Source organism: Chamaea fasciata, unplaced genomic scaffold (assembly GCF_029207755.1).
Source record: "Chamaea fasciata isolate MVZ Bird 193981 ecotype frontalis unplaced genomic scaffold, bChaFas1.0.hap1 SCAF_3, whole genome shotgun sequence".
In the NCBI taxonomy this organism is placed as follows: domain Eukaryota; kingdom Metazoa; phylum Chordata; class Aves; order Passeriformes; family Sylviidae; genus Chamaea; species Chamaea fasciata.
This window is the reverse complement of record NW_027094088.1, coordinates 30718619-30738570: the sequence shown is the minus strand read 5'-3', so window position 1 is coordinate 30738570 and position 19952 is coordinate 30718619. Positions and strand designations below refer to the sequence as shown.

The following is a 19952-nucleotide window of genomic DNA, read 5'->3' as shown; positions in this document are numbered from 1 at the left end:
GGTCTCCTAAGTTCTTAGTGTGAGTTGGTGATCTCCTGCTTCTGACCTCCTGCTGGCCTGGTGCTGTACCCTGATGTCCCTTGTGACAGGAGAGGGTCAGCTTGGTGTCCTTTGCTGGCATGGGGAGGAGGCCGGGCCACATTCCCCTGCTGTGGGAGAGGAGGCTGCGATGAGGAGGGAGGGGAGAGTGCCGGCTCCCAGCCACAACTTCTGCCTGGGGTTCCCTCAGAGCAGCAGAAGCATTTTGCAAGCTCTGGGGTTTCTGCTGTGAGAGCAGAGCACACATCCCCAGCTCTGGCCCTGATGGACAGGCTGGGGCTGTCCTGGTGCCTCCTTGACCAGCTGCTCCTGTCTGCAGTGGTGTGACACAGGACAGGTCCTGGCAGACAAGGTCCCTTGCAATCTTACCTCTGTGGGTTTCCTAGTAAAATAGGTTGAAAATACAGTATTAATGTGCACAACGTCGCATCACTCAGTCCCTGAAATCATGTGACAGTAACTGCTATGTTACAGCAGAAGCTACTGATTACATAATGTTTTAGTTACAGTTTTATTTTTGAGAGATGTGTGGCAGCAAAAATAGTTTTTAATTTGTTGCGTAGCATTAAGATACTCAAATCCAGCGACAGTTAGATTTGCTGATGAAACTTGTGATGAACTACAGGAAGATCTTCATTGTGGTGCCTAAACTTACTGGAACTTATTCTCATACCCTGTGAAAGTACAGCAGCTTGATACTGAGCACCTGTATTTCATGCTGAGTGAAAGTGATCTCCACATGGGTAAAGACTCCTTAAAATCCACCAGAACAGTGCAGAAATAAACCAATTTTGTGTTTCAGAAAAAGAGGATAAAGCATGTATTTCTTTCTCCCAGTGGGGATACAAAAGGAGTATTATAAACACGTGTTAACCGGCTGTATGAGCTGAGTGTGTTCGTTTCCCCCGTTCTGTGACCAGAGCTGATCTGTCTTGCTGTCAGTGTTGTTTTCCACATTTGCATATCTGGGCTCAGTATAAATTATGGTAAAAAGTTGCTCAATTGTGGCACTTTTTGGCTTTCTTGAAAATAGTGCAAATATATGTCAGAACAGTACATTAAATATTTGAGATGTAAAATTCACTGAGCTCAAACTTTCCAAGCGTGTTCACTTCTTTTTTATTCCAGAGAAGGTGCAGGGTCCTCAACACCTCTTTGCACAAGTAGGCTTTATTGGTAGAGAATGTGTCCTGCCTACACCTTGACTTTGTGGAGTTTGGAAACTTCTTGTTTCCTGCATGTGCAGTCACTTTCTGTGGGAACCATTCTAAATTTGTTTTTTTTTTTTTATTTTCTCTTCTTGATTACAGATTGACTTGGAGCCAGAAGGGAGAGTGTATGTCATCATAGACCTTTCAGGATCGTCAGGTGAAGGTAGGAACATTCGGTATTTTATCTTACTCTTTCGTGAATGGAATCTCCAAGGGTCTCTGCAATGAAAGTATTAAAGAGGTGTGTGATGATATCCTCAAATCTGTATGAGCTCAAGTCAAAATGAACACACTTTGTTCTCTGCCTTTGAGTCAATAAGCAGTTTTGCTTCATCTTAACCCTGTTAATCACTGGTGGTAACAACACCAGCTAAAATGACCATGATGAAATGACCATATTTTATTAGTATTGATTTCCAGAGGAAACTTCCAAATTCTTTGTTTTCTTGGAGGAATAGATTATGTAGGTAAAAAGGATAAGATGTCAAAGATGAGGGACAGGAGTTTATTTGCGTTTTAAATTATTCTAATATTTGTTCTTTTTCCATTTCAAGTGAAGTAATAACCAGAATTGTAATTATGTGAGGTATTTTCATTTTTATGACACAGCAGTTACATGTTGGAAAAAGCCCCAAATATGGAAGAGAAGTATTTATTACATTCTTAAGCAAAATTCTAAAAATATTTTTCTGCTGCTTACTTTAAACAGAGTCAAGTGATATATGGTAGGAATAAGATAATTTATGAAGAAGCAAGTCTGTGTGTCTTAGTCATGCACTTGGTGACAGCCTGATCTGCCCAAGTGGCCTAGATGATTGATTATCTTAAGTTATGTCCAGCAATCAGCTTTGATCAGCTTCCCCCAGTAGCTCATGGAGTTCAGTTAAATGAGGTTATTGTCAGTTCACAGTACATAAAGAAGATTCACATGAACCCTGACAGGAGCTGAAACCAAAAGTGCTATGAAATGAAATTATTTTGCCTGGCACAATAGAGAAACAGCAGAAGAGCATGTTTATCTTTCTGTTCTTTGTAATGAATTGCTGCACTCTGAGCAGCTACTGGCAGTATCTTGCAAAAACACATATCGCTATAAATCCTGAATTTTAGAAACAAACTTTATCTTACAGCCTCTTTTTTACCCACATAAGATATGCTTTACCATTTTTTCTTCCTCTATACTGAAGAAAGTATCCATTAAGTAGTAGTTTCCACATACCTTTCTGACTGGCATGACTGATCACCTGAAATGTGGTTAAAGGCATTGGTGTGATTCTGTCCTAGGGCAGGTAGATGTTCTTCCAGCCTTCCACTGATAGCTAATTGACCCCCAGGTGAGCCTGCTGTTACTATTTCATCCCAAGATGCATTCAAGTGTGTCAGACTCTCTAAGGGCAGGAAGAATGGTGTGTTATGTGATTCTTCAAAAGTTGTGTAAAACTCTCTAACCTTCTACAGAGGAAAGTTAAAAATGGCTAGCCTAATGTCTCCTTTATTGTGTGGTGCATTACCCTGTGACACTTGAAAGGTACTTGGAAAGAAATTTGTGTCACCACAGTAGAATTGAAGGGGAACACGCAGATGGAAACAGGCCAGTGAGGGAAAACAGCTTATTATATACTTATGGGAAGCCCTCAGGAAGACCGAGAGGCTTTAGTTGAGATAAATTTGGTAGAAATTAGAGAAGCTGGTGCACTTACAAAATGCAATAGAACTTGTATACTTTTTGAGCTTTCCCATACAATTAAATAACTGTGTAAAGGTGTTGTGTAGAAGTACTGCAAAATTCTCTAGGAGGGTTCCAGCTTTATTCACAAAGGAAAGCAGACCAGGTTTGTAGAACTGTTTGGAAACCATTTTGATAGTGTTGTTAATGATACTATGAAATCCTATTATTGGACAGTCCTGTCCTGTATAAAACAGTCCTGTTTTATTAGGACTGTGGCCTAAATAATTTTGGCTATTTAGTTATGTCATTGAAGTGCCTAGTTTAGCATAACAACTGTGTGCATCCTTGTGTAGTGAACAGAAGCACCTAGACCACATGGGAAGTAGCTTATTCTACATGTTTCAAAAATGCCTCTTTAATTTTATGTACATGTACATATATGTAGATAAAGATAATGTATCTGAGAGGTATTTTATGAATTTCAGTGGTCCAGTTCATTGTAGTTGATCTGTATTTCTTGAATATTTAAGGAATATAAAGTTATACTAGGTGCATCACTTTTGAGTGGCCAGGGTTGGTTGAAGTGATTGCTACTCTTGACCAAATTTCTGAACCAGGATCTTGATTTTTGGCACTCCAGTCATCACTGTGAATAGCAAGAGTACATAGTATTCTTTTCATGATGAACAAATAGGTATCACTATTTCACCTGGAATTTTGGAGGGGGAAAATTGGCAATTTATGAAAATAGAAATACTCATAGCAACAATTTTAACTGGAGGAAGCAATCAAGTTGCCTGTTTCTTTTTACATCCAAAATTGTACTATATACTCACCAACCACTCTTTTCTTATAATGCTGTGTACTGAAAATTGGACTTGTTTCTCCTATGTGATATAAGCAGGTTTCTAGTTACCAGCAGTCAGTAATGTAGCTTCAGTTATCTGGCACTTCTGAAACTTTGTCAGACAGATAGCCAAGTCCTCTTTTGGTATAAGTGAGTTAAGATTAGTTCAATCCATTAATATGGACTAAGGGCATTGTTCTCTACTGTACTGCCTCTAAAAGGCAAAAGTCCTAATTTTCCAAGTGAGCCCTTATGTGAGTAAATTGATACATAAATTGAAAGTAATCTTATGTTGTTACCATATACCTCTTAAAATCCAATTTCCACTTAGTCCCCGCTGCCAGATTGCTTATCTCTCTGTACTATTTGCATGTGTATGGCTAAACAATGAAAACAGTTCATTGTTGTAAGCTGACTTCCTCAACAAAAGCACACTGTTCCTCCTCCCCCCCATGTCTAAACTGAATCATTCATGAACTTGTGTGGCTTAGGTGTGCAGAACAGATGGGAATCTGGCAGCTTACAAAGGCAGGTGAAGAGTACTTCTGCCTGTCCCTAGGCAGAGACAGACCTGTTGAGAGCCACCCCAGCATATTGATATCAGCATCTGGTCAATATTTTTTACCTGGAACTATAGAAAGAATAGTAGAGTTGCTGGCTTTGCTACTTGAAGTTTCCAATGGATTGTTCAAATTTCAGGGAATTTAGATTTGTTCTGAAAAAATAATTTTCTAGAACTTGCTTCCATCTAGTTCTAGTCTTTAAAGCAGGAGATGATTGGAAAACACAAAAGCTAAAGTCTGAGAAGTGGAAAGCAAGCTACATAAAAAGCCCTTACAAGAGCAGCAACAAACGCAAGAGGAGAGTTTTTATCCTCACCTTTTTACACTAATCCTGTTTTGGAAGCTCCTTATAGTTTCTGAGTGTTTGTTTCTGCACTGTTAGGGAGGGTGAGTAACTCTTTATTTTAGCAATTTTCTGTAAATTCTGTAGTAGGAACTGTCCAGCCCACATACTAAAAAGAAAATGCTAAATAAACTGCTTGTCACACAGAAGGTGATGTTCTCAAAAGTTAGAATTTAAATTTTTCTGCTAAAACATGAAGGTTTCCATATTGTGCTTCCAAATCAGTTCTGCAAAATAGTTTACCATTTTGGTGATGTTGACATAGGAAGAGGGTGAGAAAACAGCTCTTTAAATAAAGTCTTCTTAATTCTCCATTTGAAACTATGTAAGCAGTATTTCTGTAACACCTGTGAGTCATGTCTTTACACTTCCTTTGCCAAAATTGATCTGCAGAGTTATTTACCTTCTGTAGATTTACTTTATTTAAAACGGGTCTGTGCATTTAGAGTAAATCTATATTTGTTTTCTGTGAATGGAAGCAGCTGTGTCAGTGGAATCTTCCCAAATGTAGATATGCACTAAGGTGTCTATTCACAGCCTGAAGTAATTGCAACAGTTATTCAGTAACAGTTAGCTGCAACAGTTAATCAGTAAAGTTCTATTTATAATTTTTTTTAATAATTTTAATAGTTTGGTTTGGTTTCTTTAAGTGTTTTTAAGTTGTTAAGGAACTGCCTGCCCAAAGTTTAAGGGATATTTCAAAAACAATTTCCTTGGTCAAATAAACAAATGTGGCTTCTTGAAATCTGACACAGTATGAATTGGAATTTGTTACATAGATTTGTAACATGTACATTAACATAATCTGGTGCATAGATATATACTGTGCCATATGCAAGGACATAGCATGTTTAAGCATTTCTGACAGCTTGGTTTTGGGACACCAAATCAGAATGTGGGTGGCTGCAGTTGTTAATCTCCCAGAATAGTTTGTCAGTCTTGCAAAGCATGTAATCAGTCAATTCTGCTATTAAGTAAACATTTGGTGACTCCTCTTTATGTATGCAGTTATAAGAAAAACAGTGTTTATAGTAGTCTGGTGTTTGTAAAAAGGAATTAGCTTGGAAAAGATCCATTGTATTTATTCTCTTACTTTGTAAACTGGATCTAATACGCAGGTTTTTAGTCTTGTATCTTGAACTTCTGCCTGGGCTATGGAGAAGGATGTGTGTGTGTATCAGGCTGTCAGTGAGCAGGAGACTCTGCAAGACTTGCTGCCCTATTCATTTCTTTAGTGCTGCTTGTTGTGCAAGGTCATATTGATTTTCTATATTAATTCATGTTTCTGTAGGGCATGCAGTATTTCTATACTGAAGTGCACTCACTGACTGTTTTATTGACATACTTTGGCAGTGTCTTTACTGCCAAATTTTTTCATATTTTTCTATTAGTTCTTATAGAGCTTTGTAAGTCAAGTTTTTTGCGTTATTTGAGAAATACTTAAGAGCTCCGGTGTAACTGATTAAGATCCAAATGCAGGCTAAAGTTTAAAACTTGGCTAATATGATGACATGATTTGATTTACAAACTGGAGTAACAGATGGCCAGCAAGTGGGTAAGAGAGGTAAATTGCCTGAGGAATAATTAAAAAACATTTTCAGCAAAGTCAGTTTTATATGTACTGAAAGACAGGTGCTGCTATATTTAACAGCTTGTGACCTGCCTGCTGCATTTGTCATTGAGGGTTTCTTCTTTCTTTGGAATTACAGGTTTATGTGGGACACAAACATATACAGTTTCTGGCAGTAGCTTTCTGCCAACTTAGGAATTAAGCTACCATTTGAAATGTGTCAATATTGAATCAACTGCGGGGAACTTCAGAATGACCTTGACATGTTATCTTTTTTTCTTAACTGTGTTAATTATAGGTAATAAGTAATACAAATTTAAGAACTATTCAAAACTTTTTCTATGTTCTATGTCTAATCAGTTGTAATGATTATCTTTGTTAGGTGCTCCAATTTGCACTATGGACTTGTCTTTTGTTATAATCACAGATTCTCCATTTTCAAGTGGGCAGTTGAATTGCAATAAGATACCACAGCTTCTAATACATTCATCTTCAGATTCATCTGCTTGTAAGATACGAAAGTTGCACAAGATGAACATAAGGGGATATTTTACAATGAAGCCTGCTAGCTGAAGTAATGGTATTTTGTGAATGGAAAACATTTTGTTTACATTTATTATCTGGCCTTTTTGCATTGAATTAGCCAAAAAAAAAAAAAAAAAGTCCTTAGAACTCTGACTGCACCAGGTTATGTATCTAACATGTAATCCAAAATATATGAATTGGTGAGAGGTTTTCTTCTTAGCTCATTTACTTCAAGGCTCTCAGGTTTGCAAATATGGTTATTCTTGATTGGTGTGTCAGGACAGAAGTTCTGCATGAAAAAAGTATTAGTAGAAGCAGAAAATGATTCTTAATGCCATTTTTGTGTCCCATACTTGATAGATCTGTAATACAGATACAGTTTGTTAATCAAAATATCCAGAGGATTTGTTTCAGGCATTCAACTTCAGTAGAATCGATACAGCAAGAAAAAATGTGTTTCTGTTCCATGTTGTAGCATCCTTTTGCAAAAATCTGTTTATAGAAAATATCCTACAGGATAAAAAACTTTCCCTGCAATTCCTGATGTATCTCTTTTCCAGTGCTTTTCCTTGAAGTACTTGTAGTTGTCATTGTCATCATCATTAATTATGCTTCTTGTGCTATAAGGGCTCAGTGAATGAGATCTGGTTGTGCCAGGCACTGTTTGAACAGAGAACAGTGGAAGGTGCTTGGTCAGAAGTATCAAAGTCTAAATCAGGGAGCATTTTTGATTGGTTGTTTCAGGAATTTGTGTTACTGAAGAGTAGTGGTTTCTTTCATTAATACCTTCTATAGCAAATACAACTTTGACAGGCTGTTTGTTTGTCAGTTCCTCCTAGCCATCAGCTGCTGATCTTGGGGTGCTGAACAGGCAGGAAAAGAATTCTTAGGTTTGTTCAGAATTTATATTATTGACTCAATAGATACACCTCAGACATGAATATTCTTCTCGTAAGTGAAGAGCAGCTCACCACATTTCTCAGAAACCTTCTCAGAAGGTACAAATTTTTCTTTATTTCTGCTTATTGATCTCTTCATCAGGATGTATCTCTAGTCCATCTTTGCTGTTCCTCCTGGCAGTACCATCTCTCTCTAAAGGTTCAAGTTAATCACCAGCATTTCACTGCAAGTAATTGCATTTCAAGATTTCAGCACAGGAGCCAACCTTCTTTATTGTATTAGCTTTCTCTTTGCTTGTTTAACCACTTTTTTGCAAATGTTACATCTTTACTAGATTAGTTTTGCTTGTTTGTTTTTAAATGAGAATGGATGGAGAACCTGTTTCATAATAACTCACGTACCATGGTAAAGACATGGAAAAAAATAGTCACAGTCATAATAGGTTCACTATTAATAATCTCCTTATCTCTTCTTATCTCTTATTTTGCCCCCCAGAATTTGATTGAGCATTCAGCTCACACACATTCTTACTTTTCTCTGTATGTTAATGTTTCAGAAGAAGCTGAATGTTGGAAATGTCTTAGATAGACCCCTGGGGAGTCTGAGGAGAGTCAGTGGTTTAGTCAGACTACGGATCTCTCAGGGGGACCTAAGGAACCTCTGTCACTTTTCCAGACTGTAGGTGAAGCAGAAAGGATCTGTACAAAAAGATCTGTTGTGGCACTGGGGCAAGTGGTCTTCCAGTGGTAAAATGTGAAGTGTCTGTGAAGTAAGGATGTGTTTGATGTCTGGGAAACTATTCACTAAGACTCAGCAAGCCACTTGAACATTTCATTTTTAGACTTTAGGCTGGGGCTTTTGCTGGGAGTTAAAGTAATCTGAAAGTATATGAGTAGGACAGTGGTGAGCTGGCAGTGCTAACTGGACTGTCTTTGTCTTCAGTCACTTGATTTATGTAGGTTTGCAAGTTAGAGCTCTTCCACAAATACAGCTTCTCCTAGAAGTTCTTGGGAATATTGTGTGCTCAGGGAGATACAGGGTTTGAAGTGTCAATATTGTACAGCTTTTCTCTCTTCCTACTGTAAAGCAAAATATCCAGTCAGAAAAACCAGGCACACATTGGTTGCTCTGCTCTGTTCAGTCTCAGTAAGAAGGACTTTCAATCTAAAGGTCTAATTTCACATTTTTATTCATAGCTTGGATAAAGGTAGAGTCCTGCACTGGCTTTTGGCTTTCCTTCTGCTGGCATCCCGGCTTGAAGAGCAAAACAGCAAACAAACTTAAAAACAAACTTAACCACAATCTTCCCTTTCAAAATTCCTTATGTAGTGTATCAACTAAGAACTCATTTCCTTTGAAGTTCTGGCTTTATGTAGATAGGGTTTGGGGAATTACTTTTTTTCCCCATTCAGGTTTTCATTTCTTCAGTACCAGCTCAGCACTCATTCAAACTATAACTGAGGGGAAAGGTTAAAATCAAAGAAACAAAAGAAACAAACTGATTTGCAAAGTTTTCTCCTTCTGCTATGTCTTTGTTTTCTTCTTTTAGGAGGGATAATGCAAAGTTGCTACTAATATGCTTTTTCTCTTGAGTCCTATTTGGTTTAAACCTCAAATACATCAGTCCTGATATGTGGGTGCCTATTGCAAAAATGAATTTCTTTTTCAGTTTTTTTTCTCGTTTTGAAATTATTCATCTCTTTTATGACTTTTTTTACAACTGTAAGAAACCTTGAACATTCCAGGTATTGAGTTTCTAGTTTGTTTTTTTTTTTCTTTTTTGAGCCAACCAATGAAACAAAAAGCCCACCTAAAAACTTCCCAAGCATTGCATTTATACTAATATGGAGATTTGTAGGTTGCATTGCTCAGTCAGACAATTTTCTCATCTCAAATGAACCATTCTAAAAAATCTCCTTTTCCCCCAATCTGTTAGAATATGTTAATGTCAGTAGATAACTGCAATACCTGACTCTGGTGTGTATTTGCTTGTTGGTGCAGTATGTATTTCTTCTGAGACAAAATTTCACCCATTGGTAGCATGGCATCTGATCTGAGAGCAGGTTTTTTTGTGTCGTTACCCAAGTGACAATAACTGCAAAGCCCGAGAAACAAGAGCTGTGAAATAATTGTCTGAATCCTTGTTAAGTTTTTGACTCTTGCCAGTTGACACTGACTTGAGTAATGGCACAGGCTTTTATTTGGGAGAATGAACCTTGCAGGTTAGCAGCTGAACCCCCAATTTTCTTTTAAAGGTAACTGTGCACGCACAAATCAGCACTTGGTGACAGTTCAGTCTGTTGGTGCATGAGCCTTTTAAACTGCACTGCTCAGTGTAGAGGTTCTGCAAAGGGTGCTTAAATAAATTTAACTTTGTGTGGCAAATGCCTTCATAAGGAACATCTCTCCATGGATTTATAGCTACCCCTTGGATTGTATCCAGTTAGCTGATTGAACATCTGGTAAGCATTGTGTGTTTGTACTAAGCCCTTACTGTAGAAAGCTGGCTCAAGCTTTTCAGGCAAAGATCAGCGACCTTTCCTTGGCAGGCTTTTAGCCATTTGCCAAAATAAATGCTTTGCAGGGAGCAAGACGTAGATAGACAATTTGGCTTAAAGGCACCTTTATGTTGTACTAGAAGAGTTTGTACTTGCTTAAGGGAAACTGTGTTAGGCTGAAAAAGGATTGAAACTCATATACATACCATGTTCCCAACTGCTGTCGCTCTCTTTTCCATCTATGTAGTAAAATCTCTGATTTCCATATGTTGGGTGGGTTTTTTTAACAAAATCATGCAGGGCCTTTGGAGTAGGAATGTTTAATTTTATCACTGCCTATGTCTAGTGTGTTTTTTGAAGAAAACGGGAGAAATGTTATCACATTGAAAGCTATAGTGGTGTTTTCATACATAAGCGAGACATGAACTAGTAGTAAGTTTTGAAATAAAAATATATTTTTTGAAATCTGTGTGTGGCTAGCTATTTCATAATAGAAAACGCAACATGGGTGAGTCCAACACTTGCTGTATACTGTGAAGTGGAAAATGCATATAATATTAGAGTTTTGGGAGGGGTTTTTTGTTGTATTTTGGAAAATACATAACCTCTACTCTTGTGATTTGTTGGTGTTTTGCTCTACACTTTTGCTGGTGCTGTAATATGCTCTGGATAGGTCTTTTCCCTCTTTCTCATTGTTTCTCAACAGTGAAACCTGTTTATTGTTAGGGTAATTGAGGCAAAAGGCCTTGGTATAATCTATTCTGATTGATCAACCAGGGATGGAGAAATAATGAGGAATCTTAGGAGGGATAAATGAGGAAATGAGCACGTTAAAGATAGGTCTAGCCACGTTCCTGGCTATTCCATGCATCAGTTGGATTATGAAAATTTACTTCTGTGAATATCATGAACCAAAGGTCTACTGCTTTCAACACAGCCTGAAAATCTACTACTGTTTTTTTAAATATGAATTTTACACTAGTATAAACAGCTGGAGTGTCAAAAATCTGTATTCTTTTAAGCATAGTCTTGAAAGGTTAAACTACTTGAGACTTTTCATGGACTCTCTGTACTTATGGCAGGAAAAATTGTTTTGCCACTGTAAAAAGCAGCGTCTGGAATTAAAAATGACTGAGTAAACCTTGCACCGCTTGCAAGTTAGAATTTTTAAAAGGAAGCTGCAAGGTCCAAAAAGGAAGATTAAACTCTTTGATTATTTCTCTGAATTTTTCGAAGGGTTATACTAAGGGCAGTATTGCAAGCTGGGATACATACTCTAAGCCTGGCCTGCTACTTTGTCTCCTTTTTTTTGTTTTTCTTGTTCATTCTATTCTTTAGTTTGTGTCATTATTTCTGCCATATCTCTTCCATGTATTTATCAAAAAAAGTGAATTATATATGATAGATATCAGGAATAACGTAAAATACAGATTTTAATGTGCACTAGCAGCTTTAGCAAACAAACTGCCAGATACTTTAAACTTGCAGTTATTACATGTTATGTAGATCCTTGAATTCTTGTATAGTAAGGATGAGGTATATTTCTAAGAAATTATACTTCTGTGATGTCTGCACACATGCACACACTAAGCTTGAGCATTGATAAATGGTCAAATAATATCAGCATCTAGGTCAAAATATTCAACTTGAATAAATCTGGGGAATTTTAATAACTCCAGTTTGCACAAGCAGGGCTCTTTCCTCCGAGACAGAAGAGATTAAAAAAAAAAAAATCTTATTTATATTACAATATTGTAAAGGAACACTGAGAAATACTAATTTTTAACTTCTCTGTTATAATTCCTAGATCAGTACCTGGAAACTGGATCTTCCCAGTGAATTTTGAAACACGTGCTTTTCTTCTTTATTAGAGTTAGTGTTTTCAAAAAATCTTCAGTACAGCATTTTCTAACTTCACCATGGAAGTCTGCTGTGCTGTGAATGGTTCTATTTCAAGGAAACATCTTCCATTGCAATTCATGAACATTCTGTAGTAGATAAAAGTGACCCAGGGTATTTGTTCACCTCGGTCTAAAATACTGGAAGCAGTGTTCTACTGCTGTACTCCTTTACAGAGCAATGTAATTGTTTAAGCTTGCACAGCGATATTGTAAGGCACAAAAGGAAGAAAGAAATTTTTTTTTTATTTAGACTTCAGAAAAATGGAACTGTGTGAGTGTATAATCACTTTCAGACTTGGGTCAGGGTTCTTCAAATTCTAGATAAAATAGCTGTAATAGGTGTAGTGTTTAACTATAGCATGACAAAGACCTGAAGCCATCCTGTGTTCTATTTGAAAGAGTGCCCATCTAACAGTCCAATTCTCCTGGTAATCTTGTGCCAGAGCTTTTTTTGGAGCTTAGTAAAAATCAGGTGCCTCCTGTCGAATTGTCTTCTCATCTGAAGAGAGCTCCACAAACAGAGGTCAGAATTTTAGGATGAGGTTTGTTGCTTTGCCTCGGGGTGACTTCTTAGTTTTACAAAAACAGTCCCTTGCATTTTAGTTGAATAAGTAAACCAGCAATGCACTGCCACATGTTCAAATTAGCATTGTATTTAATATTATATTCAAAAGCAGAGTTCACATGTATTTCAGTGTTTCATAAATGTCAGCATGAGAATCACACATCATACCCGCTGAACAGAGAAAGAAGAGGAATAAAAAGGTCTCATTGGCTGCAAACACAGGAAGTAAAATTTAAGTAGTGGGGAGTTATTTTAATTTTTCAACTACAGCAACTTGAGTTTCAATATCTGATTTACTTTGGTTTCAGAACAGCTTGTGAACTAAACATGTTTTTATTTACTTTTAAATGCTTTTAAGTGTTTTTGAAGAAAAATAGTGATAAAGTTTATAAATAATTCTAAGAGGTTTTTTTCTATAATTCATTTGTATGCACTCCATAGTTGTAGCAAATTTTGTGTATATTCACAATGGCAGATGTTTGTTTTAGAGCATGCAGTTTTTGTGTGCTCAGAGTTTTTGGAGTGAACAGAAATGTTTAGTTATTATATTAAATACACTTTGAGACTCTTGCAAATCCAATACTTCAGGCAAGATAATATTAATGCTAAATATTAATAAAAATGAAGAATCCATTTTATAATAACTTTTTTGAGTCTGGGATTGTCTGGTTAAACCCTGTAACTGGAGTGATTTGTACATCTGCCATCCTGACTTTGGACAAGGTTCTTCAGTGCATTAACAAACTTCTCTGGAAAACTGGAGTATATCTGTTGTGCTGCAAGGCTACTATAGGTGGGAGCATTCCTTAAAAGAAAGAGCTTTATAAAGACTGGAAAAGGACTTGAGATTTAGATTTATACCTTCTCTTGAGTTAACTGCACGCCCTTCATTGAAAGACTGCACTTGGTGAGGTAATGAACTTGCAGTTAATAAAATGTATTTATTCCTGTTTCAGAATACTAAATAAATTTTTAGGTTGGGGAGTGGTTATTTGTTTTTAAGGATTCATTATTGTTAAATTTTTTTCCTGGCTGTAGTTACTAAATTATAGTCAGGTCCTTTTTCAAAATCCTTTCTTGGAGCATTTTACTGAGTATAATACTTTGTGTACAAATGCAGGAGTTAAACTTCTAAATTTGACAGTGGCAAATTGACCATTAATGAAAAAGCAGGGGGTTTTTGTTGTTGTTTGTTTTGTTTGTTGGTTGGTTGGTTGGTTGAGGTTTTTTTGTTTTTTTGTTTGGGTTTTTTTGTTGGTTTTTTTTTGTTTGTTTGTTTTTTTCCCCAGTGTGCAATGGTGTACTGGATTTCAAATCCAATATTAAGTTATCAAAATCCAAGCAAAACAGAACTTGACTCAAGTTGTGCCAGGGGAGGTTTAGGTTGGATATCAGGAAAAATTTGTACATCACAATATGCTGCCCAGGGCAGTGGTTGAGTCACCATCTCTGGAGTATTCAAAAGAGCTGTAGATGTTGCACGTAAGGACTGGGCTTAGTAGTGGACTTGGCAATGCTGGATTAGTAATGCAACATCTTAAAGGTCTTTTCCAATCTAAATGATTCTGTAATTTTATGCTGACTTAACTAATTAATGATTTCAGGATTTGAGGATTAAAATTCTTTAATTATAGTTTGTTTGGGTTTTGTTATTTTGCTTTGTGGTTTTTTGTTTTAAATAATTGCTTTCAGTCCAATTATTATTAGAGAGCATAAATTCTACATGCTTAGGGAAAGTCAGACATCTAACTTATATAAGAAATATTTTGACTTACTCATGTAGTCTTTGTGGGATACAATCAGTACCAGAAATTGCATCTCTTGTTTTGTTAAGATACTGCTTTGGAGGGTTTGATGGTGTCATCTCAGAAGAATGTATACCTCACTAGAAGTTATTTAGCTTCCCTTAGGTAGATTAAGCATTTCCCTTATCAGTGCTTTGGTGCTTGACTAAGTTATGTAAGAAAATCCTATGTTGTACAAGTACTTTTCCTAGTTTTTTGACTAGGAAAAGTGGAGGGAGACTTCACACGTGCAGTAATACCTTGTTTGATGTCTTCCCTGAAGGAACTCATAGAGTTTCCACCAGGCTAGCCAAGCCATTTGCCGCATTAGGATGTGGTCCAGCTTTTCATGTTTCTGTTTCTTTGCACCATTAATTACAGCTTTGTAATTCTGTATTGCACCAAAAAGTCTGACTTGGGCTATGAGCTGTGAAATAGCGTGAGCACATGTTTCTGTGGCTTTTTCCTGGGTCTCAGCAGGCATCACTGGAACTCTTGCCACTGACTGGACAGATCACTGGAGTTGTGAGGCACAGTGTTTTCTGACAAACTGAGAGCAGGAACTCAGTGAAATGTTGGGAGTAGGGAATACATCTTTTTTCTGTGCCAGTTTAGCTACACAGAAGGAACTAAGGAAAGCATTGGAGAGTATTTAATTTCATTGCTTCTGCCTTTGCAGGAAAGTAGTTTACAAATAACCTTGTGCTGGTGCAATGAATACTGCCCAATACATTTTACACAGTTTCTTTGCAGTGTTCCTATTTTTTTTCCCTTAGGGAACAAGACTCCTGATTCCTAATTCAGTACATAGTAAGTGCAGTCAAAGCAGTTTTCTTTTGCTGTGTATACAGCAGATACACAGGCTATAAAAATCATAATTGAGAATTTGCATTTCCTTAATTTCTTTGCCCAAGCTTTTTTAACCATATAAAGTATTAAAATCGAACTACCATGTTACCAAATCCTTTTTCTGAGTCATGAATACCAGATGCTGTTGAAGTCACAGCTACCATCACTCAGAGTTGTATTTACATGATAGTTTCATACTGATTCCTTCTAACAATACTGCTACTGCCAGTATTACTGGTATTGAAGGACTGCGTGAAAGAATAAAAGAAGATTGGATTTACCATAACACGGTTGAGACAGAAATTGTTGTAGCATTTCCGGTCTGAACAGTTTGGGTAGCATGAGGCGCACAGTATTTCTTCTGTGATTGCAATGAAGGCAGCCCAGTTTCACTGAAACAATTTTACATCAATAAGATAGTTGGAAGACAACATGGAAAGAATCCAACCTTCCAATTTCATACCTACTTTAGAGAGACCAAGAAAAGAATCTGCCTTTTAAACATCTGGAATATATTTCTTCAGTTTTATGGTATTGATGTTGGGTTTTCTTTTATTCATTCTTCTCTCTGTTTCTGGGAGACATATGGTTGGGGTTTTTAATTAGTTAGAAAATGGAAGTTTCTGTTAAGGATTATTCAGAATCAACTTAAATAATAGCATTGTTAAATTCAGTAGGATCTAAATTTTATTGCTTGTTTCCTATTTTTATAGCACCCAACTAAATATTTTCCTTTTTTCCCCGTGTAGTCCTTCCTCAAATAACAGCTGAGGATGGACTTCAGTTAGTATGCATTAATCACAGATGAGCTGAATGTAAATGTGCTGTTAAAGATTATGTAGTTCCAGTTTTAAAGGATCATTGTAGTGTTCTCTTTTTGGAAATTTGCTGCTACTTTTGCATAGCTGTGCAAGCAGTAGCATTTCAGATTGTTGTCTAAGAAACATGCGCAAAACCTCAGTAAGTGTGAAGAAAGACTTTTAAAATTTTTTTGAAGATATTTTTCTTTTTTCACTTGGTTACTATTGTTGGTAGCTCCTTCTAGTGAAGCCGATGGAGAAGTTGGAGCAGTTAGGCAAACAGCCTCTTGAAGCAAACACCTATCCACAGAAATCAGTGTCAATACAAGGCTTTTTTCCTTATGTTCCTTAATTTACCTGAGATTCAGCCACCTACCTCATTTAGCTTCCTGTGGAAATCCCACCTGTTGCCTCTCCCTGTAGGCACTAAAGCCTTAATCTGTCCTGTACTTCTCTGTGGGGCTTGATTATGCGCAGCTCTTGGTACCAGTGCATTCAAGTAGTGTCTTCTCTTACTAAACCAAACAAAGCTTTTTTTATGCCTTGTTACAATGGGAGGAAAACAGCAGACTACCATAAATTGTATTGTTTGAATTTGGAGCTAAAAATCAAAGTCAAACTTCTTTTTCTCCTTGTTACTGTGAGGTTGGATTGTATTCATTATCTTGCTGACTGGCCTGTAACTGTCTTCCCTTGCTTCCTGCTGAGCAGCTTATCCCGGCCCCAAGTGCGTTGCTTCCCCTTCCACTTCCTGCCAGCTTCGCCTCCAGAAGTGCAGGCAGGCCAAAATCTGAAGTCCCTGCCCTGACAAAACTGATTCTTACTTGGATATCAGTATTTGGAGCTGTAATTTCCTGTAAATCCTTCCTTGCTGGGCTCTTTAGAGTTTGCTCTAGTTAGAATAAGTAAAAGTACTTACATAGATGACAGAATCAGTTGAACAGCAGGATGGGTTTTCCTATTTGGTTTGTTTTGGAAAGAGCACTGAAATATGTAATTGCTCTGGGGAGAAGTCATGACTTTAGTGTGGCAGAGAGGCTGTGGCTGTCTATTATTTGGAGTTGACCCTTAGCAGGAAAAAAAATCATTGCAAATTGTAATGTTTGTGTTTTATTACAAGTTCTAGGGTTGAATTGCCTTTATGTAGAAATAATGATGCATGGAACTGCCAATCCAAAACACCACTTGTACATTTTGCTTTTGAGAAGATAAACCGGATCCACAGGAAAAGCATACCAAATAGAAGGTACTGCTGTTCAAAATTACAATTACAAAACCAAAATTAATATTAATATTGTAAATATGAAGAAAATTTAGACTAAACTGTTTTCATCAGTCAGAAAAACGTGTGTGTATGTACACACATGCATATAGATTTTTTTTTGATTTAAAGAAATAATTTATTCCTGAAAAACCTCTCGTGGATGCCTGAAAAATGTTAGTGTTTGATATGTTACATCAGAAAAATGAGGAGTCCTGTTACGGTTTTACCAAGCATATTAATAATTGAAAATGGTTGCAACAGTTTTAGTATATTTTTCAATACTGATTAAATATATATTCTTTTTATGTTCAAATGTCCAAGTTACCTGCAGTTTTAAGTCTAGATTATTATTTTGCCTGTCTGGAATATTCCTAGGTAGAATAAATTTTACCACTTAAGTAGAAGGTGCTGGAGTACATGAAATATCCAGTTACTAATTTGGTTGGCTTCAGGTGGTTTCACCTAAATATCAGTACTCATCCCAGAACCTCACTTTGCCCCTAGTTTCCCCCCACCTCATTAATCTTCTTCTGAATGGAAAAAAAATATAAACAACTTATGTCCATTCCATCACAGCTGGTGACAAACATCAAAAAATTAGTGCTTCCTTTATTTAATATTGTCTGTCTCAAGACAGATACAGAAAAATATTTAAATATTAATAAATGTTTAATATTTAAATATCAATTTAAATTTATTAAATATATAAATACTTTTTTGAAGAACAAGACTGTTTTTTAAGACCTGCTTTTGCTTCCTATTTCTGCTCATGGCCTAGTGGTAATTTTTATGTTCTTTGTGGCAAAAGCACAGAAATATTTGTTTGAAAACTAAATAAAAAGTCAAAGCAAATTTTTAACTGTTTCTGCAAGTAAGGGGTATGAAAATCTTGCCAAAATTTAAGCAGCCACTTGACTGTGCAGCAAAACATAATGGAAGGCGTTTTCAGTGTTTTATTATCTCTTGTTTGAGGTATAAAAAACCCCGGTGTTAGAAACAAGTTGCAGGACAATAGCATATGTAATTTAGAATTAAAATATTATATAAACTATGATCTTGATACCATGGTCTTATTCCTTCTGTTGTTATTGTTGATGTAGTTTATTTAGAAAGCAACCAAGGTTTCCCCTGCATGGCAATAATTGCATTTATATGGTATTTCTTATCATCATGGTACATTTTATATATTGCTTAAGCTTTACATCTTTAGAAAGTCTGGTTTTATGGGTTCAGAGATGCTGCCAAACTAGGAGGATTATAGGCTCATGGGTTGATCAGTGAATACAGAACTCAGGAAGCTTCCCCAGCAAAAAAGTATTTGTGACTTTGGACAAGTCATCAGTTCACCCCACATCTCAATTCTTTGTATGTGAGCACTGTTATTAAATAGGACTGCCACAGGGATAAGATTTGTGGAAAATTAATCAAGCAGCTAGGGCTGCAGAGAGACTGGAGCATGTTGGATTAGAGATTGTCATGATGCCCATGGTAGGAGCCGGAGCTTGGATAGTCAGGTGTTGTGAAGAAAAAGATGACACAAAACTAGTGGATATATCTATGCCAGATACCACATGACAGAAGCCTTTTAAATCCTTCTTGTTAACAAGAAAGAGCCTTTTTGATTCTGGAGGAAAATATAGCTAGAAATGTTGGTATTTCTATTTCTCTTTTTTCAGTACGGTACTTCAGAGCCTCCAGCTAGTACCAAGTTCTTTATTTTTTGCCTTAGGCCATCAAACTATGGCAGAATATGAGGCAGAATTGTTTTTTGGGAGCTGGGCACTGGAAGTTGGGTTCTCTAAAGGAGGTCTATCAGCTGTTCTCTCAAATGAAAATCCATATTAAATTAGAGTGCAATAACTTTAAAATGCAAATTTTTGGATTTGCACACATGGATGAAGGAAATACATCAGATTGTTTTGTTGGTTTAGAGGAAAAAACCTACCCTAACCTGTCAACTGCTGCTGAAGGCCATGACAGAGATCTGCAAGGCAGAGTTTTCCTGTAGGATTGGCCCTAGGCAGTCTTTTTGGTATTTCTATTAACACTTGGTCACTTCAGAGGTGCAGTGGAACTGGCAGTGTACTTCACCTCTCACCTCCTTGAGAAGAAAATCAAGTTTGGGTAATAAAGCCATGCAATAATATGGACATGAAAGTGATTCATTTTAAAGCTATTAAATTATGACTGAACATCTTTTCAGGATTGAGCACCATGATCCTCATTCGTGCAGGGCAAGTGGGGATTGCTGATGTACAGGTGGCAAATCAAATACGTTATCCTATGTCTCATCTGTGTGACACAAATAAGGAAAAAGCAGCAGCTTAATGAAAGGGTGCAAATTTTAATTTCCTTTTTATAAAATATCCCACATTATGGTTGTAGTGTAGAGTATCAAATTAGCTCTTTTGGCCCAAGTCTTTCATCCATATGCTTATCACTGTAATGGAAAATATGCACAGTCAAATTTTCATACTGCATTACCTGGAAACTCCTGGAAGAAGAGAGCAATTGATTATGAGAATATCTGAAACATCTTTGAAAGTGACAGAGGTTTATATCTGAAATAGGCAAACTCCTTGGAGAAGTTTGTTTTGCTCTTGTTACTCAGAATTTATACACTT

General features: G+C 36.7%; 1 protein-coding gene across 2 annotated transcripts in view; it reads left to right on the top strand.

The window, feature by feature from the left end:
- PRKCE (protein kinase C epsilon) overlaps positions 1 to 19952 on the top strand; it is a 284944-nt gene that overhangs the window by 98305 nt on the left and 166687 nt on the right. For both annotated transcript variants that reach the window (XM_066178482.1, XM_066178483.1), the window contains exon 2: positions 1350 to 1413. In XM_066178482.1, the coding sequence (XP_066034579.1) occupies positions 1350 to 1413 (64 nt within the window). The remainder of the gene's footprint in view (positions 1 to 1349; positions 1414 to 19952) is intronic.